The sequence below is a fragment of the Otolemur garnettii genome, unplaced genomic scaffold (genome assembly GCF_000181295.1).
Source record: "Otolemur garnettii isolate 467f Iridium unplaced genomic scaffold, OtoGar3 scaffold00020, whole genome shotgun sequence".
In the NCBI taxonomy this organism is placed as follows: Eukaryota; Metazoa; Chordata; class Mammalia; order Primates; family Galagidae; genus Otolemur; species Otolemur garnettii.
In genome coordinates this window covers 16,123,014-16,149,238 of record NW_003852415.1, presented here as the reverse complement: position 1 = coordinate 16,149,238, position 26,225 = coordinate 16,123,014, and the positions used below count along the sequence as shown (strand labels likewise).

The 26,225-nt window shown below is 41.8% G+C and overlaps 1 protein-coding gene across 1 annotated transcript in view; it reads right to left on the bottom strand.

Annotated features, from left to right (window-relative positions):
- KCNK13 (potassium two pore domain channel subfamily K member 13) overlaps positions 1-25,810 on the bottom strand; it is a 106,907-nt gene extending 81,097 nt beyond the window's left edge. The window contains exon 1 of the mRNA XM_003786981.1: positions 25,477-25,810. Within this exon, the coding sequence (XP_003787029.1) occupies positions 25,477-25,810 (334 nt within the window). The remainder of the gene's footprint in view (positions 1-25,476) is intronic.
- Positions 25,811-26,225: the final 415 nt, after the last annotated feature.

The window sequence follows — 26,225 nt, the reverse complement described above, 5'->3', positions numbered from 1 at the left end:
AAAAAAAAAAAAAAAAAAAGACATAGGCACTAGATTGTTTATCGCAGCTCAATTTACAATCACCAAGACATGGAAACAAACTAAATGCCCATCAACTCAAGAATGGATTAACAAACTGTAGTATATGTCTACCATGGAGTACTATTCAGACATAAAAAATATAATGACTCCACATCTTTTGTATTAACCTGGATGGAGTGGATGGAGTTGAATCACATTCTTCTCAGTAAAGTATCACAAGAATGGAGAAGCAAATATCCAATTACTCAATACTAATATGAAGCCAGTAGATGATTTAATTCAGGCATCCTCAAACTATGGCCTGCGGGCAGCCTGCCTAGGACATTTATCCGGCCTGCTGGGTGTTTTTGCCACCACTGCCTGTCCTGCTTAGCAGCCAACTCATCCTGGGACTTGCAGTCCAGCCCTCCAACGGTCTGAGGGACAGTGAACTGGCCCCCTGTTTAAAAAGTTTGAGGACCCCTGATTTAACTTATGCCCACACAGGAGAGAAACTCATTTCAATTCAAGCTGGAGGAAAGGAATAAGAGAGGGGGTGTTGGGGTGCCCCCATTGAATGGGCACAATGTAGGGGTGTACGGTACACCTTCCAGGCAGACATAACTACAAGAGGGGCTGTACCTAACAACTTCAAATATTACAACTTGGTTGTTTTACCCTCACAATAACCTGAAATTTTAAAGAAAGAAAACGTGGTCTTATTTATTTTTATTTGCCTAGTCAAGTGAAGCAAGGGGACTAGAAAAGGAACAAAGAAATCTATAACTGGTTGTGATCAATTAGCTGTAAACAGTACTGCACTCAGATGAGCCAAACTGTTCCTAGTTTCCATAAGAGAATCAAAGTTTCATTGTATTTTGCAAGGACTAAGAATCCAGGTATCTCACAGCTGAACAAGCTTGAGAATAATCGCTTCAACTTGTTGAAAGAAAAAAGAAGCCCTTTGGTCCTCAACTGAATATATCAGAGAAAAATAAGACAGCTGATTAAAAGCAGCACAAGATACATTAACTGTAACCCTGAATCTCAAGGAGGAGCAAATGTCAGAATCACTTAAGGAAGTTTTGGTGTTTGTTTTAAAATAGAACTACCAAGGCCCAACCTCAGAATAAAAAACTCTGCTCAGGTCAGTTATTCATTTAAAAAAAATTTCCTAGGAGAGCTTGCTGTGTACTCCTGTTAGAAAGAGCCACTTGATCTCAGCACAAAGGGACATCTGAGAAAAGGAAGAAGGACTCTAGAGATCCCAGATGAATACAGGGACAAACAATGTCCCTACCCCAACCCCAGTGGCTCCTTGTGGGCTCTGCCTTTTTTGGTATAATGCAGTGACAGTTCTCTGCCAGCCCAGAAACACTGATTCTCTGCCCACAAACATGAGCTTCCAACATCCAAAAGGGCTTACATTATGTTTAGCATACACTTTTTAAACAAGGTGGGGTAACATGCAATCCATTTATTTATTTATTTATTTATTTTGAGACAGAGCCTCAAGCTGTCCCCCCGGGTAGAGTGCCATGGTGTCACTGCTCACAGCAACCTCCAACTCCTGGGCTCAAGCGAGGCTCTTGCCTCAGCCTCCCAAGTAGCTGGGACCACAGGCGCCCACCACAATGCCCAGCTATTTTTTGGTTGCAGCCATTATTGTCATTTGGCAGGCCTGGGCTGGATTCAAACCCACCACCTTAGGTGTATGTGGCTGGCACCTTAGCCGCTTGAGCCACAGGCGCCGAGCCCAATCCATTTATTTTAATCACTCTCACCAAAATGGTTAAGTTAAAACCAAATGTGGAATGAACACATTTCTAGACAAAACTTTAATTCAATAGAAAAGTCTCTGATAAGCACATCATCCCTCCAGTGCCAGATAAATATAGTGACCTATCCTGCACGGGCCACGTGGACTGAGCCCTGCCTCCTTCGTGTTGACTTAAGACAGGACTGGATCTGGTTGAGACACAGGAAAGAAGCAAGTTAAGTAAGAACTCCATACTCTGCTGTTTCCTCTCCTAGATTACAAGAAATATAACCAGTTTTATTATTAAGAGAAAGCCCTTTGTACTTGCCTCACCTGTGATAATCCAACTGTGCAAGGACTGTATGTGTATACAGCATTATTGACTGGATCACAGCACTCTCTGGCTGTGAGAAGCAGCAGCATTTGGGGAGGTCGTGTGAATGCCTGGCTCTCTTTCAGTGGCAACAAAAGAAGGGTACAAGGACAGTGCAGTCAAACGGTATGGGAGCTGGTTTCCACTGATTGATCTATCCCCAAACTGCTTACTGGGGGCCTACTGTATGCCAGCATTATGCAAGGCACAAACACACAGGGGTGAGACAGACAAGGAGCTCATGGACTCAGGTAGGCAGAGGTAACCTAAGAGGTACTGGGAGACTCCTTATCCTTCTCCAGGGAGTAAAAGCTGAAGCAGAAGTTAGATCTGATGTCCTGAAAGAGGCCAGAAATCCCACTAAACAAATCTCAACACAGCAAGTCAATTAATTATATAGTAAGTCAGTATACCCAATGTCACGCAGTTATTCTGTGACAGAATAAGCACATTCAAGGTAATCCAGGTATCAAGAAAGATTTGGACTGTCTTCCAGTGCTCCATGAATGAGGACTTGACACATTTACCCATGGACAAGGAGACCTAGAGTCTTCTGGGAAGAGGCTGGGGAATGCTCCCACCCTGGGGAATGGACACAGTCCACGATGTTCTCTGCAAGACAATGGGAGATGGGGATCTTCCAGGAAACCTGAAACAACGCCAGTCACTGTCTGCCCTTGTCACATTTCCACCACATATGTCAGCTGGGCACACTGGAAAGGACCAGGGGTGCCTTGGAATATAGCACCAGAAGCATCCATCCTGCATTCTGAATTGCCCCCGATTTTCTTAAAATGCAGAGGTGGCAAAGAGAAATCACAGTAATAAAATAAGCTTTTATTAAAAAAAGCCATCAAGGAAGAATAAAATCAAGATGAAATGGAACTCACTGTCTTCACTGATATTACTGTGCATTAATTAAGCAATTCTATATGTTTTTGGGGGGCATCATGCTCAACTAATTAATTCGTTCACAACACAACCTGATGCTTGTGAAGGCGAGGCTGGCTTCTAGGAAAAGCATGGGCTTTTGAGCTAGCTGGGCCTCATCTGCTTTTGCTGGCTGGGTGATAAGGCCCAAATTTCCTGTCTCAGTTTCCTCATCTGTGATGTGGAGACATTATCGTTTGGAGAGTTGTAAGGATTAAACAGGATGATGCAATTAAACCAGCACTTAGTGCAGAGCCTGGCACTGCACCTTTAAGGACTGTAATGGGGCCCTTACCTGGAGTGTTTGCCCCATACCAGAGGAGACTTAGCACCTAGTGCCTGAGAAGTGGTGGGTGTCTCATCTTCCTCACCCCCTTCTGAAGATCATGATGCTTCTTTAAAGGGAAATAAATGAAAGCATTCAATCCCAAAAAGCTAGTCTCCTGTATCTCTGGAACCCACCCGTCTTCTCACTCACCAGTGGGTCTTCCTATTGCTTCAAAATGCTTCCTTGACCTCTGTCTCCTATATTTCCTTATCTCCTGCCTGCAAATCTCTGTATTGTTCTTTCTTTGTAACTGTGCCTTTATTGCATCTGTGTTTAATAAACTACACTTATCCATTAAACTACACTTATTCATTAAAATCTCTCTCCAGCCAGGTGTGGAGGCATGTGCCTGTAGTCCCAGCTACTCACTCGGGAGGCTGAGGAGGAAGGATTGCTTGAGGCTAGGAATTCTAGGTTGCAGTGAGCTATGATTGTACCACTGCACTCCAGCCTGGGAGACAGACCAAGACCCTGTCTCAAAAAACAGGATCTCTTCTCTTCATTTGATATTAATAGTTAGAAAGAAGAGCCTGAAAGTATGGATGGCCTTTCCAAACAACATGGAGTTCTTTACTGAGGAGACATTAAAAAACATTTTGGCTGGTTAAGGTTCACAAAAAGTATCTTTAACAATGGAGTTTCCCTTCCCAAAATTATTTTATTCTTAAAGAAAACATTCTTGCTAATATTTGAGCACATTTATAATGCAACTCTTAACATACCTACCACTATTTTTCTGACGGACTCCCTCTTCTCCCCCATTAGCACTGGTAACTCCAGGACTCTCCCCTTAGTCCTTTTTCTAAACCTCACATTCCTAATTCATCTGCAGAAGCACTGCACCCCACCAAGAACAGGTTTTAGAATGTCTAATACCCTTTACACATCCCTTAGTGCTCAGAAACAATAAGGTATTTATAATACAACACTCTGGCAGGTTGGTATTCCCATGTTCTATATTCCAGGTTTAAGTGTTTTCCCCAAACACTTGGGCATTATCCAAAATCAACACGAACAGTCTCCAAGACCTCCGAGATGCTATTTTTCTTTGACTGTGCTGTGTCAACTGCCTTACTGTACAGGACTTGATACATTTTTAATTACTGTACTGAGTTTCCTGTGAACTTATCACTTTTTACCATTTCCAGTTAGTGGGTCTTAATTTCCCATAGGAAAACCTTTATCCTGCCACAGAGATCATGCTTTTTTGGTTTGATTCTCATTAATTAAATATCCTATGTGGAAAAGCTCTTTGCCTACTGATTTGGGATGGCTAGAGGGAAATCAACAAGAATGAAATAAAATGTCCATGCATCCCATCAGGAAAACCTTGACTGCCCCACGGTCAAGCTGGAAGCCATTTTTGAAAATTAATATCATATGGGGCCTCACTCTGCAGCTCTTTCTCGAGTTTTCTGACAACAAGCCAGGGGATAAGATCACTTGTTTCTGTTTGTTTCTTACATTTCAAAGAAATGAGAGGAACCTCAGCACTTAGACCAGGGGACGGTAAAGAAGTCAAAGTTGGAGATGACAGGTAGGTGACACTCAGCCTGGGGGGTGAGGCCAGGCTCAGCGAGCTTCCCACAGAGACCATCTTCCCCAGCAGGTTGCTGGCATGAAGGAATGTGGGCCTGACACAGCCAGATTTTCCATTTTTCCAAGAGGAATCTAAATCTAGATTTTGACTGAGAAACCTGATTTTTAAAAGTTGACAACTCACTGAAATTTTCTTACATGTTCTGAGGCCCACAGCAATGTGCTGGTGCTGGCTGGTAAAGGCTGCTGAGAGTTGAGTATGCACATTTCTTCTTAGTCCACATTCTTTCATTGACTTCATGTTCATACTGCAGTCAGCCATTGTGGGAATATTTACACCACAGAAATAAGCAGATGCTATGAATCAGGGCCTTCCTTCCTTCCTTCCTTCCCTCCTTCCCTCCCTCCCTCAATAGGCAGATACCATGAATCAGGGCCTTCCTTCCTTCCCTCCTTCCCTTCCAGAAATAGGTGGATGCCATGAATCAGGGCCGGCCAGCCTGCCTTCCTTCCTTCCTTCCTTCCTTCCTTCCTTCCTTCCTTCCTTCCTTCCTTCCCTCCCTCCCTCTCTTTCTTTCTTTGAGCTGGTTGTTAAAAATTTACCATCTGTGGGGCAAATAAAGCATGTCACCTTTGGTCCAAAGCCGGTCAGTTGCAATTTCTAATGTTAATATTAAACAGGAAGTATGAGCCAGTATTCTATATTCCAAACTCAGCATTTACAATCAAGAGTCCATGAGATGCTGCAACCATCTCCAGGGTAGGCAACAGATTAAGAGTCAAGGGGACATCATTACTATCTGAGGACAGATAAAGGAATAGGGAGGGAACTCAGCAAAGTCTATGCTATAAAAAGGGTACTCTACAAATAGGACCTTTCTCAATGCATGCTTCTTCCCCAGTGCTCTGAGGGACTGGACATTAGTACAGTGATGAACAGCAACATCCTGAGGCTCGGTCTGAATCATCAGGAGAATAGATTATGCACAGTGACTGAGCAACAGGAGTGTTTCAAATCCATTTTCAAACCACTACAAGTGCATTAACGCCCTATCATGAGGGGTGGTGATTGCAGTTGTGGCAAGTGCCCTTTTCGTCTTTCTTCAAAGTCAGCCTGTGTAACCTTGGTCTGGTTCTCAATTTCTGTTTTCCGCTACCTGAAGCCTTTGGCTGTCTGGGGAGCCTATGCATCCCTTCTTAGAATAATGTTGTTTTTGTAATGAATGAAATAAAGTGCATAGGATTACAAAAGCAGCCATATTAAAATACAGGTATTAAATCATGAAACAAATGCATGATATGTGCTTTGTCATTAAATCATGAAATAACAAGATCAGGTCTGAAAATGATCAGGATTTTGAGGCAGTGGTGAGAGTGAATGATGATGTATCTGCCACAACCATCCAGGGAGGGATAGATCTGTGATTTCTGGTGGTGACAAAGTTACAGGTCCTGCTTATCTACTGCTGGGTTGTTACCCACATTCATTAGGGAAGAAAATGCTCAAGCTTAGCCAGTCAGAGGTTAGGTGAAGGTTAGTTAACATAAGATGTAACTATTTTCCCATCCACATTACTATCCATGGGCCAGGTTCAGAACTCCTGCTCTTGGGTTGGCCCTGTTGTGGTGATTTAGTCAATTCTGGCTCAACCAATCTGAACTTCACATCTGATAGGGATGGGTGCTGGGTGTGGTTCTAAAGAGATAAGAAGAGAGAAAAGACACTGTTCAAAACCAGAATGAGACACCCACATGTCCTTGTTTCACAATAGCCTGTAAACAATATCCATCAGTAACACCAAGTAAAACACAAAAACATCCACTGATGGCAAAAATAAATACTGAACCAGGTAGGTCCCTTGGTTATTTCAGTTTTCAGTAGAATTCTGACCATCTTGGACACTAAACTTCTACCTCCACCATAACCCAAAACTTAAATCATGGCTGAACAAAGTTTGAGACCAAAGTTCTACCATTCACTAGCTGTGTGACCTTCGCCAAGTTATTTAATCTCTGAGTTTCAGTTTTTTCATCCACACAATGGTGGGGGGAGGAAATAATACTCCTACTTCCCAGGTGAAGGATTATGTATTTAGAGCTCTTGGTACAGTACCAACGAGGGGGAAGAATACAGTACATGTTAGCTGTGAAAATGACAAGCTTCTTGCAAATTGGTTGAGAGAATATTTAAATTTTAAAATTCTCAAAAATAGGGCAGTACCTATACATATTTACAATTTAAAATTCAAATATTAACATTAAAATATGCTTTGTGGAGCTGTTATACTAGCAAATAATTAGAAACAACTGACACATCGTATAATAGGAGGAGTAGTTAAATTATTGAATGTACCCCAGTTGTAGATACTGGGCAACCTCAGAAAGATAGAAGAACTATAGACAAACACTTCCTAACTTATTCTATAGGTCTAGAGCAGTGATTTTCTTTTCTTTTTTTCCTTCCTTCCTTCCTTTGTCTCTCTCCTTCTTTCTCTCTCTTCTCTCTCTTTTTTTAGACAGAGTCTATCTAATCTTGTCATCCTCAGAGAGTGCCATGGCGTCACAGGTCACAGCAACCTCAAACACTTGGGCTCAGGTGATTTTCTTGCCTCAGCCTCCCTAGTAGCTGGGACTATAAGCACCTGCCAATAGCAACCGGCTATTTTTAGAGATAGGGTCTCACTCTTGCTCAGGCTGGTCTTGAACTTCTGAACTCAAGAAATCCACTTCCCAGAAGTATTAGTAAGCCTGGCCTTGAGCAGTGATTTTCAACCAGTCTGCCTCAAAAACTTTTAAATATCATTAATTAAATTATTTTTGGAAGAAGTTCAAAGCACAGTAAGCACATTCTTTTTTAAACTTTTTTTGATCAATGTAATTTAAGTATAATAATTAAGTGAATAATTAATTTAAGTGAACCTTTAGTGTAACTAAAGGTTCAAGTGTGCCATGAGATAAAAAAAGATTGGAAAACACTGGTGTAGAGTATTATCTTAATGCCAAAACAAGACAAAGACATTACAAGAAAATAAAAAGGAAATAGATGAATGCAGCAACATAAAAAAAGAATCATACCACGAGCAAGTAGGATTTAACCCAGGAATCCAAGATTGATTTAATATCTAAAAATTAATTAATACAATATACTATATCAATAGTGTAAAGAAGAAAATCACATGATCATCTTAATAGATGTAGGAAAAGAATTTGGCAAAAATCCAACATTGCTTTTTAATAACAACACTCAACAAATAGGCATAGAAGGGAACTTTCTCAACCTAATAAAGGCCATCTATAAGACTAATTTTATACTAAATGGTAAAAGACTGATTAGGAATAAAGTAAGGAGGTCCACTCTTATCACTTCTATTCAACATTGCGCTGGAGGTTCTAGCTAGCCATGAAATAAAAGAAAAAGAATCCAGTTAAGAAAGGAAGGATTCAAACTACCTCTATTCACAGATGACACAATCATTTATATAAAAAATCCTAAGGAATCCATTAAAAATTATGAGAACTCATACTTCAGTGCATAAGGTCACAGGATACAAAATCAACATATAAAAATTCTAATTCTGCACATTTGCAATAAATAATTCAAAAGAAAATTAAAATAATTTCATTTACAATAGCATTAATAAGTATAAAATATTAAGAAGAAATTATCAAAACAGTACAAAACCTATGCTCTGAAAACTATAAAACGTTGCTTGAAGAAGTTAAAGGATCTAAACAAATAGAAAGCTATCCCATGTTCATAGATTGGAACACTTAATAATGTTAAGATGGCAATTTTCCCAAACTGATCTAAAGAAGGTTAGAATGCTAGCCTTCTTTGCAGAAAATGATAAGGTGATCTGAAAATTCACATGATGTTTAAGAGACCCAGAATAGCCAAAATAATCTTGAAAAAGAGAGACAATGTTGGAGTATTTATGCGTCCTGATTTACTACAAGTTTACCACAAAACCATAATTGTCAAGGAAGTAGCATAAGGGTAGACACATAGACCAATGGAATAGCATTGAGAGTCCAGAATCAACCTTCATCTCTCTGGTTAATTGATTTTTAACAAGTGTGCCAAAATAGTTCAATGGAGGAAAGGATGGTCTTTTCAACAAATGGTGCTGAAACAATTGGATATAAAAATGTTAAGAATGAAATTGGACCCTGTCTTAGTCCATTTTGTGGTTGCACAACAAAATACCAAAGACTGTGTAATTTGCAAAGATTGGAAATTTATTTCTCACAGTTCTGGAGGCTAGAAAATCTAAGATCAAGATGCTAACATCTTGTGAAGGCCTTCTTAGAGCATCATCACAGGGTGGAAGGGCAGAGAGAAAGAAAGGGGCCAGCAGAATTAATCCCACCCATGGGGGCTGAGCCCCTCTTCATACTGTTGCAATGGCAATTACATTTCAACCTGAGTTTTAAAGGGGACAAACACTCAGGCCACGGCAGATCCGTATCTCACACTACATATAAAAATTAACTCTAAATGGGTCAATAATCTGAATAGAAGAGCAAAATGATAAAACTTACAGAAGAAAACACATGTACAAATCTTCATTACCTTAGGTTAGGCAATTGTTTCTTAAATATGACACTACGAGCATAAGCAACAAAGGAATAAAATAGATAATTTTCGACCTTATCAAAATTAAAAACTTTTGTGTTGCAAAAGACACCAATAAGATAGTGAAAAGACAACCTGTAGAAGGGGAAAAATATTTGCAAATCATATAAATGTATCTGACAATTGACTTGAATCTAGAACATGAAAAGCACTTTTATAACTCAATAATAAAAGACATCACCCAATTAAAAATGGGCAAAAGATCTGAATAGACCTTTTTTAAAAAGGTTCAGATTGATACTAGGGTACAAATGTTTAGGTTACACTGTTTTCATTTCTAAGATAAAGTTCAAGTTGTAGTTGAGTCCTTCACCCAGGGAGGTGCTGAACACCCTCACATTCTGCACATTGGGTGAGATCCCACCAATAGCCCTCCCTCCCTCCCCTCTCCCTCCTCTCCTGTCCCCCTCACAAGACTATACTTGTGTTTTTCTTTCATGTGGACCTATAGTTGTTTATACATCGGTTTCATATTGAGTACACTAGATAATTTTTTTTCTTTTTCTATTCCTGTGATACTTTACTCAGAAGGTGTTTCTACTCCATCTAGGTAAACATAAAAGATGTAAAGTCTCCTTCTTTTCTTATGGCTTAACATATACGACAATTTGTTAACCCATTCATGGGTTGATGGGCATTTGGGTTGATTCCACATCTTGGCAATTGTGAATTGAGCTGCAATAAACATTCTAGTGCAAATGTGAATAGATCTTTTTTCAAGAAGGTACCCGAATGACTAGAAAGCACACAAAAAGATGTCCAACATCTTTTGTCAAAACCACAACAAGATACTATTTCACAGCTAACAAAACAGGCAGTAAAAGTGTTGGAGAGGATTTGGGACCTTTGTGCACTGTGGGTGAGACTATATTAATAAATTACAGCCACTTTTGCAGTTCTTCCAGAGATGAATGACCTAGCAATTCCAAACCCCAATATGTACCCACGAGAAATGAAAACATATCTACCCCAAAAATTGGACACTTACTCAACATTGTACAGCATACTCATAATAGCTAAAAAATGGAAACCACCCAAATGTCTAGCAGCTGATTAACTGACAGATAAAATGTGGTCTATCCATGTAATAGATGGCAATATTTGGCAACAAAAAGGAGGGGCAATAAAAAGTAACTGACACATGTTACCACATGGATGATTTGAAAAGATGCCCAGTGAAAGAAGTTAGTCACAAAAGGCCACATATTCCGTGATTCCATTTATGTGGAATGCCCAGAATACGGGAATACGAAGACACAGAGTAGATCAGTGGTTGCCTATGGCTGGAAGATGTAGGGGGTCTCTTAGTCCATTTTGTGTTATAACACAATATCTGAGACTGAATAATTTATAAAATAAAGAATTTTATTTATTCCTATGGCTCTGCAGGCTGGGAAATTCAAGATTGAGTGGCCACAGCTAGTGGCTTCTGGTGAGGGCCTCATGCTACAGCAAAGCATAGCAGAGAAAAGGGAGGGGAACCAGGCACGTGCAAAAAGGGCAAAGCAAGAGAGCAGCCTCATTTTATAACCACTGCTCTCACCAGAACGGATCCCTTTCCTCTAGAACTCAGTCTTGAAAAGACATTATAGGTTTATGAATGAGATAGGTTCTGTACGTGTGTTCTTGAGTTGAATTTGTATGTAAGTTGGGACAGGTACTGTTGCCTTAATATTGCCTATAAGAGCCTCTGTTCATAAGTGTGGTGTGAGCAGTACGTCAGTTGGATGTTTGTAACTCAAGGACTTACTATAATAGCCTCCATTCATAGGTGCAAGTTGTACAAAGTTGGATATTTATAACTCAGAGACTGCCTCTAATCCATCTTAATGACCTAACCACCTCTTAAAAGCACCACCTCTCAAAACTGCCACCTCAACATGATTTTGGTGGAGATAAATCATATTCAAACTATAACACAGGGCAACTACAAAAGGGTGTATTCTTTGGGGGACCCTGAAATGTCTTAAAATTGATTGTGATGATGGTTGCAAAACCCTATGAATACACTAAAAATTACTGATTTGTACACTTCAAATACATGAGTTTTATGGTATGTAAATGATTTCCCAATGAAGTTGTTAAAAAAGAATCATCTGTATGTATAAAAAACTAATTTGCCAAAGAAAATATGTTTATAATTTTACATAAAGAACCATGTATGTGTGTGAAAAAATATATTTAAGTATCCTTTGACTTACATGTTTGTGGGTAAAAAAAACATATTCTGGAAGGATATATATACATCCAACTCTTGGTGGTGGTTGCCTCTGTTGAGTAGGATGGGGTACGAAAGAGACTGGATTTTTGCTTAAATACTCTGGAGTGATTTTAAAATTCATTCAAATGTATATGTATTATTTTAGGAGTTTTTTAATGGAAAAAGTATTTTTAAAAAGAAAAAGCCACTTTGCAGTTAATAACTCAAGTTAAAGTTGGGGGAGGGATGTGTTGGGTAGAGGGGCACACACTCAAAATCTTGTGTTTCAAAATTTTGTCTTTGGCCCAGAACTTCTCAGTTAACGGAAATCACAATGCATTTTCATTCTCTGTCACCTGGAGTTGGCTTATTCCTCTCTGTAATCCCAGCGCCCAGAAGGGTGCCCTTCGCAGTGTGGTGCCCTTCCCTGTGCATGAAGCCTTAGGAAAGGAGAGAACCAAAAGAGGCTCTCTCTTCTGGACAGATTCTCTGTCCTGTTACTACTGGGTCACAGGCTGTTCATTAAAAGAAACTAAATTTTCTCAAAATATGGTAGGTTCAGAAATAGTAATAGCATTCCTCCCTTCCAAATACTAAGATGTAACATCTGGAGCAGGAAGTAGTAATAACCAGAAGGAATAAAACAGGCCTTACTGAAGAAAACAGTAAGTGTAGCATAAATACAGTTTTTAAATTTTGAGCTCCAAAAAAAGGTTTCAAGATTCTGTTGGGAGTGGCTTATAGGAAATAGGCAAGGAACTGAAAAAGGAGGAACTCCACCAATGAACATGATTGAAAGAAGAAAATCTACTTTGAGAGAGAAAAGAGAAGAACTTCTTATCAAGAACTGTCATATGATCATAAAGAACAGCATCAGGAGAATAGCAAAGAGGAACTCCCAATATTTAGACCAGTGCCTGACACAGTAGGCCTCCTGAATGATATCTATTGAATATACCATTAGAGCCAGGGGACAGTAATCAGACAACGGAGGAAAGAATTAGTGAGCTGAATGATAAATGCGAGAATGAAACCCAAATACAGATGTAAGTAAATAGATGAAAAAAAAGCAACAGTACATGGTAGATTAGAAAACGTGCACATCCAACTTAAGAATATAAGGGTGACAACATAAACAAAAATATAGGGACTGCCTAAATTATCATTAAGAAAACACTTAAAGAAAAATTTTCAGGATTGAACTTTGATCAAGACGTTAACTGCTCATAAAAATACCTGCCACAATGATTCCAGAAGGAAAGACTATGTATATATATATATATATATACATATATTTTACTGGGAGAAACAGTGTTAGTTGCCTGCATGATATCATTGCTACACAATGTTGTCCTTCCCTTTACTTCGTAAAGGAAACCAACTGTGTTCAAGAAAGCGATGAGCTTCCATGCACATGGCAGTGCCACATGGTACGGGCCAGTGAGCTCTTGGACCTTCCTAAGAAAGTTCTTTTTAAGAGACTGACTCAGATGACACATCTTTGCCTTTTTCCTTCCGTCTCCTGTCTTAATGGTACTTGCAATTCTGGGAGTTGTGTTTTGTGAGCACAGGGAGACAGCCACCACATTCGCCTGGCAAAACAGAAAGACAGAAGGTTCTGGGACACTGGTGACCTCACAGGACTGTTTTACTCGCCCTGAACTGCAGACCCTTGAACTTCTTGTTTTGGGAGGAAAGTATATTTCTGTGTGCTTAAGTCATTGGTATTGGGGGTTTCTTGCTACATGCCACCTAATGCAACCAGCAATTGATGTATTTCTTATTTTCTTTTCCTTTAATATTATTAAGGCCCAAAACCCCAGCACTGTGGGCAACAAAATGAAACAATACCACCTTAAGACCAAAGTGTCGGCTCGGCGCCTATAGCTCAACCGGCTAAGGCGCCAGCCACGTACACCTAAGGTGGCGGGTTCGAATCCCCAGCCCGGGCCCGCCAAACAACAATGACGGCTGCAACCAAAAAATAGCCGGGCGTTGTGGCGGGCGCCTGTGGTCCCAGCTACTTGGGAGGCTGAGGCATGAGACTCGCTTGAGCCCAGGAGTTGGAGGTTGCTGTGAGCTGTAATGCCATGGCACTCTACCTAGGGGGATAGCTTGAGGCTCTGTCCCAAAAAAAAAAAAAAAAAAAAAAAAAGACCAAAGTGTCATAAGGGTGGTGGCAGGCCTCGGCAGGAGAGAAACACCAGGCACAAAGCAGAGAAGAAGCAGGTAACAATGTGGCTGTTTCCTCTTTTTTCCCACTCCACTCAATGTCACATGGGTCATTATTTTCAGACAGCATAGAAAAAAAGTCATTCTCTCAATGATTAATTATTTTGCCATTGTTTTCTATTTGAAAGCAGAAACAAAGCTCAAGGAAATCCAGTGGTTTTAAGTGAACAGTCAACCAAAGCCAGAGGATGGAAAGAACAGAACTAGAAAAGAAGATGGAGATGTCAAAAAAGAAAAGTCCCACAAACTACTAACGAAAAAGAGGTTAATAAGGTAATGAGTTCTTGATCACTGAATGTGATAACAAGGTGGGTTCCAAGATGTAAAAATGTCATTTTAAAAAGCATTTCCAGAGAATAAGATACAGCAAGCAGCTGGAAGCAATGGCCCGTATCTGTCATCCCAGCACTTTGGGAGGCTGAGGCGGGAGGATTGTTTGAGGCCAGGAGCTTGAGACTAGCTAGGGGAAGATAGCAAGATCTGTTTTCTTAAAAAAAAAAAAAAAATTCTTTTTTAATTAACTAAGCATGGTGATGTGCGCCTGGAGCTCTAGCTACTTAGGCAGATGGGGTAGAAAGATGGCTTGAGCCCCGGAGTCTGAGGCTGCAGTGAGCTCTGTACGCTAGCCTGGCAGACAGAAGGAGATCTTGTCTCAAAAAAAGAAACAAACAACAACAACAACAACAAAACAACAACAAAATAAGATACAACAGGACCTGGGAGGCAAGGAGGAACTGGGTTGAAACTCAAAACAAAGATTTTATACTGTCTAGAAAAGGTGGTCTCAATATTCATTTGTTTGACTTCAATATTTATTAATTTAATTTAATTTTTGAGACAGAGTTTCACTGTTGCCCAGGCTAGAGTGCTGTGGTGTCAGCCCAGCTCAGTAACAAGTGATCCTTCTGCCTCAGTCTGCTGAGTAGCTGAGACTACAGATGCCTACCATGATGCCTGCCTAATTTTTCTGTTTTTAGTACAGATGGGGTCTTGCTCTTGCTCAGGCTGGTCTTGAACTCCTGAGTTCAGAGGATCCTCCTGCCTCGGCCTCCCAGAGTGCTAGGATTACAGGCATGAGCCACTGCCCCTGGCCTTCAATTTTATTTATAAAAATAAGAAATAGCGGGAGAAATGGTTTTATCCTCAGGTAGTTTAAGTATTGTTTCATTCTGATCATACTTAAAATGACAAAAAGAATATCTATCTCACCATATGAGAAATACAACAGTGAAAAGAGAATAGGAAAATAAGGAAAGTGCAGAATGAAGGAAGATAACACCAAAATGAAACCTAATGCGAAATGCAGCAAATTTCCCCACAAAGAGAAAAGCCTAGAACAGCTTAAAAATACAAAAAAGGTGTTAACTGGTTAATTTAAAATAAAAATTACTGAAGATTACAATTAAGGAGATGGGTCTAAAAGTCAGCAAATATCTGCTAATGTAATGCAAAAATATAATCATATCTGCATTTAAAAATAGATGCTAGCATATAAACTCTTAAGAGGTAAACAGAGGTTATACTAATAAAATAATAATGAAAGTTATACAAGTGAAAAAGTTAAATTACTCAATTTCTATTCCATGAAACACACAGTGAAATGTTATTAGTGGTGTGTTTATTGTGGAGAGGGTGGTTGGGGGATGATGTTCTCTCCAGTTCAAAGATTCTGATATGTAAGAAAAATATCAGCTGAAATATATACAGATACCAGGATACAAAGAAACACTTAATAAATAAAAAAGAGAATTTGCAAAGCGCACATTCTCAAATCACTATGTGATAATTTTAGAAATAGATCAAAGCATAATTATACAGCCAAGCTGACAAAATCTTTTATAAAAACAATCTTTTTAAAATAACATTTGAGATGCGTTAAAGAGCTAAATAGAAAATGGGTAAGAATATTTATCTTAACCATGGAGGAGACCTAAATTTATGAAAAACTATCAGAAAAAACCTGCTAGTCAAAATGAGTATATTTGGCTCTATAAAAATCATTCCTACCAACCAGAATATTTAAGTCAATAAAAAGTGGCCAAATATGACAAATATTTTAGACATATAAAAATACATATATGTATGTAAATAATAGAGATAAAAACTTGAAGGGTCCCTGTGGTTCTTGGGGCAGCTTTAATATACCACACAAAAGCCCATGAACTCCTTTGGGTTCAGGTGTCACTGTCCTGAGTAGCTGAGACTACATGTGCACCACTACCACTACGTCTGGCTAATTTTTATTTCTTAATTTTTTGTAGGGATAGAGTCTCACTATATTGCCCAGGCTGGTCTCAAACTCCTGGCTGCAAGTGATCTGTTGGCCTCAGCCTCCCAAAGTGGGATTACAGGCATGAGCCACTGTGTCTGGCCACACTGTTCAATTTTGTTTTCTGAGACAGGGTCTTGCTCTCTTTCCTTAGAGTGGTGTCATCATAGCTCACAGCAACCTCAAACTCCTGGGCTCAAACAGTCCTCCTGCATCAGCCTTCCAGGTAGCTGGGACTACAGGTGTGCACTACCACACTGGGATGACTTTTCTATTTTTTTGTCTCAAACTCCTGGTCTTAAGCAATTCTCCCACCTTAGCCTCCCAGAGTGCTTGGATTGAAGTCATAAGCCTCTGTGCCTGGCCCACAATGTATTAAAGTTGCAATCTGAATGCCCATGGTGGTAGTGCTGTCTCCAGGGCATGGGCCCTGCTACTTCCTAGTGTCCCACACCCCAAGTGATGCTCATTTACATCCTTGAGTTCAATGACCACTGGACTTCCCTTCCAAGACAAGGTGGTAAGAAAAAGAGGAGCAGGGGAGCTGATGAAAGAATGGGAACAATAAACCCTGAGCACTTAGCCTTCCAAAGACTGCTCTCTGCCAAAGGAAGACACAGAGGGTGTGCTGAAAGTCCAGCATTTAAAAGTGGTGAAATGTCTGACAACTCAGATACACTGAAGGAAAGGAGGCAGCAGGCTGGAGGGTGAAGGTTCCCCGTGATACCTCCATCTCTCCCCACTCTTCTCAGCAGGACTGTGAGCTTCTGGGTCTGAACGTGGTAACATGCTCCTCTAATCGCTGAGATGCTCCCCACGTGCATAGTCATCAGTGTGCTAGTGGTCATAATCTTCCCCTACTCTTCTCTCCTTCACTCTCAGGTGAAAGGATTGTTGTTTGCTGGGTCAGCTCCCAGGACTATCTTGTACTGTGGAGAATCCAGGCTAAGTGAGAGAAGCCTACATGACATTGCAGAGGTTAAGCCAATCTTGATAATAGAGAGCGGTTGAGAGATGTGGGGAGCACAGACCAGGAGGAACAGAAGGACGCAGAAAGACAGAGGCTAATGGCTGGGGCGAGCCGGGGGAGGGTTTGTTGATAACAGGCTGGAAGAACTCCTTTGAGATATGAGAGACTGAGAGGGGAGGAGTTTCCTTTGTGTTATAAATTACAGACTATTTAAGGTTCTTTAGAAATGCAAGTAAAAAATTATTTTTTCATGATTTTTGGCTCATAGACTATGCTTCTGTGAATGGAACATTACCCTTAGACTGGACCCAAAGGAACCCAAGAATTATTTGGGTTACATTATAAAAACCCATCTCTCCTTCATAGAGAAAGGGTTGGAGGGAAAGAGAAAATAGGATGAGATTTAGGATAAAAGGAAAGGAAGTCATCACATTTCATAATATAAATAAGAATTTTTGATGCTGAGATTAGCATCTATAAGTACTAGATGCTAGACAGTGGAGTGAGAGCTATGTTCTGTCACTTCAAGATACTGAGATTTCCCAAGTAGGAAACAAATAATTGAACAAATCCAGGATAGTCAGAGCTTCCCCAGGAAATTGTAGAAGATGAGTCTCAAGAAATGTGGCCCTACTTTGAGTGAGTGCAAACTCTCACCAGCCACTCGTCCCCACAACCACACATCACTATAACTCTAAAATGCCCCTGCCATAGTTCACATGAATGAATGCCTTGAAGTGCTTTCAAAGCTCCTGCTCAGACTGGAAACAGTAGTTGCAAAAATACTGAACAAAAGCTTGCAGTCCTGTGGGATCAGGATGGGAAGAGATCTAAGCACAAAGAGAATGGAAGAAAGCACAGGGAAAAAACAGGACTGTGAAACCGAATAGAAGTTAAAAACATTTCTGTCTCAGAATAAAAAATAAAACAGATATTGAATGGAAAAGAAAAGATGAAAACTGTAACACAAACATGTAGCTTTTAGCTGCAGGGCTAAAATCCTTAACGTATAAAGCACACACATTGATTTGTGCAACGTCTCCCTTCTCCCAATAGAAAAATGGGGGAAGAATTAGCTAGTTGATTCAGAGAAGATGAACTATTAGTATTGTTAGTAAATATTTAAAATCAATCAGCTCTCATGTAAATCAGAGATATTTTAGTTATAGGAGGTCCATTTTTTACCTAGTTACAATAATGTACTCATGTTATAATGGTTATATGGAAAGCAATGAGATGATGTGATTTACAATCACATTTAGGTGATGGCAAGATGCTCCCTTCCCCAATATTTTAACATCTCCGAAACTGGGACACACCTCACCACTGCTAGCATCTCAGGACTTAATTTGCAGGATTTCCTTCTTAATGGTACATAAAATAATGATGCATCTTAGATTAATACAATAGCATTTTAGATTCAATATAACATGATTCACCAGAATACTAACAGTGGTTCTTGTGATGGTGGAATTATGGGTGATTTCTACTTTTTAAGGCTTTTCCATATATTTCCAGTCTTTTAAAATGAATATGTATTTCTTTCATCACCACACATTTAACAAGACTTGGTTCTCACTCTGACTCTGCCACTTTATAGCTATGTGGTCCTAAGCAAGATATTTATGCTGTATGTACCTGGATGGTTTCCTTATTTGTAAAATGGAATTAATAATAACCCCCCTGACTACTTTAAAAGGTTTGTGTACAAATGCTTTGTAACATGAAAAAGTGCCCATTCAATGCATGATTTAAATCTTGAGACTCATATGTCACCCATTAATCTATTCATGGGGCATTTTTATTCCTTCTGAATGCCCCTCTATCTTCTTTGATGTTTGTTTATAACTTTATACTGTAAAATAGAGATTCCCAGTACTGTTTTGTTTGACTCTGATATAATTTGATTTCAAAAGCTCTTTCTTCAGCCTGTTCCTGTGTGTATGGGGGAAGATTCCCAAAACATATTCATTGCCACATAAGCAGCATCCCTGCCAGCTCAGCCCTGGAACCCAAGGGCCTTGTAGAATATTGCTATGTAAGTATGAAACACAAACCAGTTGCAGGGCCTAAAAGAGGTACTAGCAAAATCATTTCTGTTTGATTAAAATGAGCAACAACTATTGCTGAGACTCTAGTCACACACGAGCAGTACCCTACCAGGGTAGGGCTGAGAATCTCTGTGTGTGCGTGTCTCACAGCTGCGTGAACCAGGGTCACCGTCTCAGCCTGAGCCCAGCACATACCTGCCTCTGGGTGATGCTTGATAAACTTGCCCCTGACTGGATTTGACTTTCAGCAGGTGTGGAGGTCCTCTCCAAGGCAACAGGTGATCACACCTTCTCGCCATACCAGCCTGGCCAGCAATTTCTCTATGTTCTCAAGCACAGGGGAGCTTGCCCCAGTCAGCAATGTTACAAAAAAAATAGCCCTTTACACGCCAGAATTCTCAAACTTTAACGTGCTTAGGACTCAACTGAGTGAGAGTCCGGTTCTGTTGGTCTGGGGTTGGCCTGAGACTCTGTATTCCTTGGATCAGGCCATTGGGAACTGTGTGCTTGCCCTGTGTTGCTCTGGGCTCTGCGCCCTTCCTGACGTGCACCCTGGCCCGTGCAGGAGCACACAGCTCTTTCACATTTATGGCTGAGATGTGGCGGAATCATTTACTTGACATGTTATCCTGTCCCCTTTGTGACAAGCCGTAGGAGAAATATTTATTTTAGTCTAAAAGAGCTGGCGTCTTCCAAGCAACCCACCTGTGTAAGGAGAACCATTTGACGGTTGTCTTGCCTCTTTAACATCTAGAAAATGTGGAGCCAAATTCGGGGCTCACTTTTGGCAATTCTGTAGTTCCTTTTGACACATAATTCTGTCAAAAATTATATATATATATATGACATATAATTCTGTGTGTAAGTGATGTGTGACTTAATTTCCATACCCTATTCATGTCTTCCTGTCTCCCCAATGTTTGAAATCCATTTCAAACGAGAATCCATTTCTAGTGCAGCCATCAGTGCTGTCTGCCAATACTAGGTCTTACTCATGCTGGAGTCACGGGGGGACTGTTGCCTAACCCCTTGAAGTTGGGTGTAGCCATGTGACATGTGAGTGGCGGAGATGTGTGCCACTTCCTAGGGGTAGCCATTTAATTGCTGGTGCTCAACTCTTCAGTCCTGTCTTCTCTTTCCTGGGCAATCATGGATGTACCCAGGATTTTATGCCTGGATGTACCAAGGCATCACAGGAGCCTGCCCTGTAGAGTCATGTGGGCTCCTGGGGGACTTGGTGCAAAAAGGAAGTAAACTTTTATTGTGTCAAGCTACTGAGTTTTGGAGTAGTTTTTTACTGCAACATACCCTAAGCCTATGCTGAGTGTGTTGTGTGCAAGTTAGCTAAATTCCTTTTTGGACAGGCGCTAAGTTACAAGTACACTGGCAAACAGACACAAGCTCCTAACAAAAGCCTGTTTGAGAGAGAAGATATTTACCAACGATCATTTATGAGATATATCATCAATCTACTTCTCTGAGTACTTTAAATCTAGGCTTGTTCCAAGTCTGATCACCAGCCCTTTTCAGAATCAACCATTCTGAATTATGTTTTGATATTCTGTTCTGACTTTTTTTCATTGTGGCACAGTATATGTAACATGTTCACTTTTTTTCTTTTTTGAGACAGGGTCTCTCTGTTGTCCTGGCAAGAGTGTAGTGGCATCATCATCGCTCACTGCAACCTCAAACTCCTTTGCTCAAGCAATCCTCCTGTCTCAGCCTCCCGAGTACCTGGGGTTATAGGTGCCCACCACCATGCAGGGTGAATTTTTCTGTTTTTTTGTAGAGGTTTTTTCTTTTTTTTTGCAAGAGGTTTTTCTCTTGCTCTTGTTTAGGTTGGTCTCAGGATTTAAGCAAGCCTACTGCCTCAGTCTCCCAAAGTGTTAGAATTATCGGTGTGAGCCACCACACCCAGCCATTCTATTGACCATGTTAACCATTCATATGTGTACACTTCATTAGCGTCAAATATATTCATAATGTTGTGTAATCACCACCACTATCTTTACACAACTTTTTTATCATCCTAAACTGAAACTCTACCCATTAAAACAATGACTTCCCCTTATCTCCTTTCCTCATCCTTGGTAACCTCTACTTGAATCTATGGCTATGAATTTGCCTATTCCAGCTACTTTATATATAATTGGAATCATATATTTGCCCTCCTATGTCTGGCTTATTTTACTAAATATAATTGTTCTCAAGGTCCTTCTATGTTGTAGCTTAGATGGAAATTTCATTCCTTTTTATGACTGAATAACATTCCATTGTATGCATGCCACATGTGGTCTATCTCTTCATTTGTTGACGGCCACTGGTCATTCCTACCACGTGGCTATTGGGAATAATGCTGCTATGAACAATGGCGTACAAATATCTGTACACCATTTAGTTAGTTCTATATTTAGCCTTTTGAGAAACTGCCAAAACTGCCCTTCCCTGGAAAATACTGTTTGTGGATATCATTGTCCTGTACAATGCCTCAGATGAGAAGCCCCTTTTTGAGAATCACATACTGGGAAAAGGTTTATATGTCCTCCTTTCTCATATCAAGATTTCTAGTGTAGGTCATGACTCTACCATGAAGCTTGCAACAAAATTTATGGATTGAATAGTCATTGTTGGCTGGCAAACAAAAATTAGCCAAGCATCATGGAGGGCACCTGTAGTCCCAGCTACTTGGGAGGCTGAGGGAAGAGGATCACTTGAGCCCAAGAGTTTGAGGTTAAAGGATTCCCAGGTTCCTGGGGATCCTTTTACCTCTTCTGGGCACACTGGCCTGATTTTGAATGGCCAGTAACTATATCATTATCAGAAGTTATCTTTGGGCTGTCTCCCCAAAAATGAGTCCAGAAGTACCCAGGGATTATGTCCCTGTTCTCCCTCCCTAGACAGCTTTAAACCAACTACTGACAGGTGTGGGTTTATAAATAACCCAGCTTCCTTGCCTGGAATAATTCTGAGGTCTGTACTGTTTCCAACTTTGGGATTAAGAACCAATTGTGCACGCTGGTGCCTTAACAGCATAACCTGAACTGACTTCCCTTCCTTGTAGCCCCCTGCATGTCCCAATGAACTGCTGACACTCATATTCTTGGCTCAAGTATGCTCCTGAGGGAACCCCAATCAAGACAGAGGTCCTCTCTAGCCATGTCAGAACTCCATTTGCTTTCCATATTTCTGTTCTTCTTCTCCCTGGTTCTGAAGTTTTATTTTTACCTTTTTTTCTTTTGAGACAGAATCTCACTCTGTAGCCCAGGCTAGAGTCCTGTGGTGTCATTATAGCTCACAGCAACCTCAAACTCTTGGGCTCAAGTGATCCTCTTCCCTCAGCCTCCCAAGTAGCTGGGACTACAGGTGCCCTCCATGATGCTTGGCTAATTTTTGTATTTTTAGTAGAGATAGGGTCTCTTGCTCAGGCTGGTCTCAAATTCCTGAGCTCAAGGGGTCCTCTTGCCTTAGCCTCCTAGAGTGCTAGTATTACAGGCATAAGCCACCGTGCTTGGACTATTTTTGCTTTATTAATCTTCTACTGTACGTTTCCTTGTAGTCTACTATATCAAAGTCTTGGCAGAATAAAGCATGGTGGATTCATCGTTTAGAAGAGTAAACCATCATATAATATTACAATATAAAATGCAAACTATAATGGTTTATAGAATATGATTCTAATTTTTAAAAGCACATGTGCACGTAGGTATATGCACAGGGGAAAAAAAAAGACTAGAAAGAAATGTACCACAATGTTAACAATGGTTAATTTGGGTGGTATTATGGCAGATGGCTTAATTTTTTTCTTTTTTATACTTTATTTTACAAAAACCATGAAGCTTTAGTTTCCTCATCTCTAAAATGGAGATAATCACACCTACCTCACGGAGTTGTGGCAGCCGAAATGAAGTGTGGATGCCATGTAGCATACACTCGCTGCATCACACATTCACATCACAATCCCTTCATACAGTGCATGTCTAATATGGATAATTAAGGGTAGCAAGTGCTGTACTTATAATAGCAATTAATGAAAACATTTTAAAAAGACATGAAGAAGTAAAAGTAAGCTCATGCTTATATAATGTAATTTAAACAGGCATTCACTTAAGTGAGCTCCTTGTCCCCCATAAGAACTCTGTTCAGAAGTGTGAGTGGGCAGTAGGCAGGTCTAATATTCACCAAACCACTAGAATGTGCCAGACACCAAGGTGGACACTGGGCAGACATCATAGCTCATCATAGCTCACTGCAACCTCAAAGTCCTGGGATCAAGCAATCCTCCTGCCTCAGCCTCCCAAGTAGCTGGGACTACAAATGTGCACCACCACATAGGCTAATTTTTAATTTTTTTTTTTGTAGAGGTGAGGATTTACAATGTGGTTCAGACTGGTTTCAAAACTCATAACCTCTAAAATCCTCCCACCTTGGTCTTCCAAAGTACTGAAATTATAGGCCTCACCTACCATGTCTGGTCATGAAGTGCTTTTTGATGGTGGTGGGAAGGATTCAGTCCTCTAATCTCCCACCAAAAGCATCCCAAATAATCATTCAATCAAAATAAACATTCTATACTAGCTAAGCAAATACAGCAGATTCCCAGTAAGTTTCAAAGTGATACCTCCTAATCCGGTTGCCCACCCCAAGTCTCCCCTATGGTGAAATTCTGGAATGGTCCTCTGAGACATGGGAGGTGATGGGACGAAGGATTTACAGAGACCACTAGGAGAGTCCAGCAGAGAAGGTGGAGTGGAGAAGAGAACTGTGGGGCGCTGTTCTCCTTCTCCACTGCCCTCTGGGCCCAGCATTCTGGTGTTATGAGAGTTTTTTGTGCCAGATACTCAGTATTGTGTCAACAAGGCCCTCTGAGGGTCAGGGCCACCTAGGAAGGTCTGGGGTTATGAACTGGGCAGTGTGGCACAAGCACTCCAGATGTAGCCTGTGTGCTGCTTAAGCATGCTGGTCTGCTGTGCCTGGCCCTGATCTGCTGTGTGCTGTGTGCTCCTTCTCCCAGCAAAACGTCTATGTGACACAACCACACGCGGAGCCCCACTTTGTTTGTCACCCTGCCTCACTGCCGAGTGCTCTAGGAGGCACAGAGGACACAACTGCGGAGCACCCAGCGCTGGCACACTGTGCCGTTTGGCCCTGAGAGCTTTTTTCTGCTGCTCCTGGAGCTCTGGCAGTTTGGATGACACTTCCTCCCTGCCTAGCTTTTGAAAGCCTCTTCTCCCGCTCCAGCTGTCCTTCTGTTTCCCTCAGAATTTCTCCAGTATCTTTCCCAACCCCCTTATCACTTATTATGCTTCAAGGGTTAACAGTCTTTAGGGGTGTGGTGCAAAAAGCCCCAGTCTTTTTCTGTGTCACACCATTGCTCAAAAACTCTCAATGACTGACTCTCAATTGCCTCTAGATAAATTCCAGCTCCTTAGCCTGGCTGTAAAGGTCTACCTCTATTCCATTAGCCTGCAAACCTTTGTAACTTGCCTACCACTTAACTTCAACCAGCTCCTGCCCCCCCACCCATGCCACTCTGTCCTATTCCACAGTGCAAGGCACTTTTAATCCCCAAACCCAATCAACGTGCCTAACACTAACTGGTTCAGCCCAAAGATCACGGCTTCCCTGATACTTCACGGTTTGCACCCTCAGTAGTACTTTTGCCTCCTCACTTCCAATCTGGGATTCTATCTGATTTTTTCTAAGCATGAAGTCAAGGGCAACATATTTAGCTTTGCACTTGGCCTCTGACCATGGCTTGTGCATAGTACTAACTCGGTGAATGTTTGTAGATAGGTTCCTGTCCCGTTTGTTCCCCCAAAGTTCCATGCACTCAAGCCCTCTCTCCTTAATTATACTGAACATCTAGAGCACAGCGGTTCCAATTTAAGGACCATTCAAATGCCCCAGGGACGTTACCGTGTAGATTCCAGCTCAGGAGGTCTGGGGAGGGACTGAGATTGCATTTCTAACAAGCTCCCAGTAAGGCTGACAGTTCGGTCCGTGAACCACATTTAGAGTAGCGGGGAGGCAACACCACCTGTTGATCAGGCACGGCTTACACCGATGGAGCCTGGCTGGACGCCGAGCTGGGAGAATGGAAGGCAGAGGGTCGGTCCTGACCGACCGGGCATCTGCCCGGGGCAGTGGAGTCTCTGGGAGGTTGCCAGTGAGTCCGGCCCGCACACTTACCTATGGTGGACACAACGGTACCCACGAAGTAGAAGGCGCCAGTGAAGTCCCAGCGCGGGCGGACGTTGTCCACTCGGATGCCGGCCCTGCTGGCCTCCTCATAGTGGCGGAGGAAGCCGCGCAGCTCGTCGCGGCTCAGATTGTGGCCGCGGCTGAAGTTGGCCAGGCGCTCCTCCCAGCGCTGCCTGGCCTGTCGCTCGTGCGCCAGCTCCAGCGCCGAGAAGACGGCGGCGCCGCCCAGCAGGTAGAGCACGATGAGCGCGGCTAGCAGCAGGAAGCGCGCGTTGTCCTCGTTCAGGTGGCCCAGGCCCCAGCTGCAACTCCGCCCGGCCATGGCCCGGCCCCCGAGGGCAGCCCCGCGCCCCGCTGCCGCAGGCGCCGGCTGACTCTCGCTCACGTCCCCGCGGAGGTCGCGGCTCTGCCCGGCGCTCAGCCGGCTCCCGGACACCCCGCAGCCTGCTCGCCCATGGCCGCCGGGCGCTCCCGCGGAGCCAGCTCTCCACGTCCGCCTCGACTCCTGGTTTCAAATCCGCTTTGTAGCCGCCGCTCCCCTCCACATCCCCCGCCCTCCTTGGAGTTCTCCTAAATGTTGAAGGTTCAGAGTGACCGGGCGCACAGTTCACTTCTGCTTGGGGGATGCGGGCACTCAGGTTTCCACCCCTTGCCCTGCCATTCTCAGATTGGGGAGGGGGCGTGACGCATCTTCGGGACAAACTCGAATGGATTAGAATTGGTCGGGGAGCCCCGGA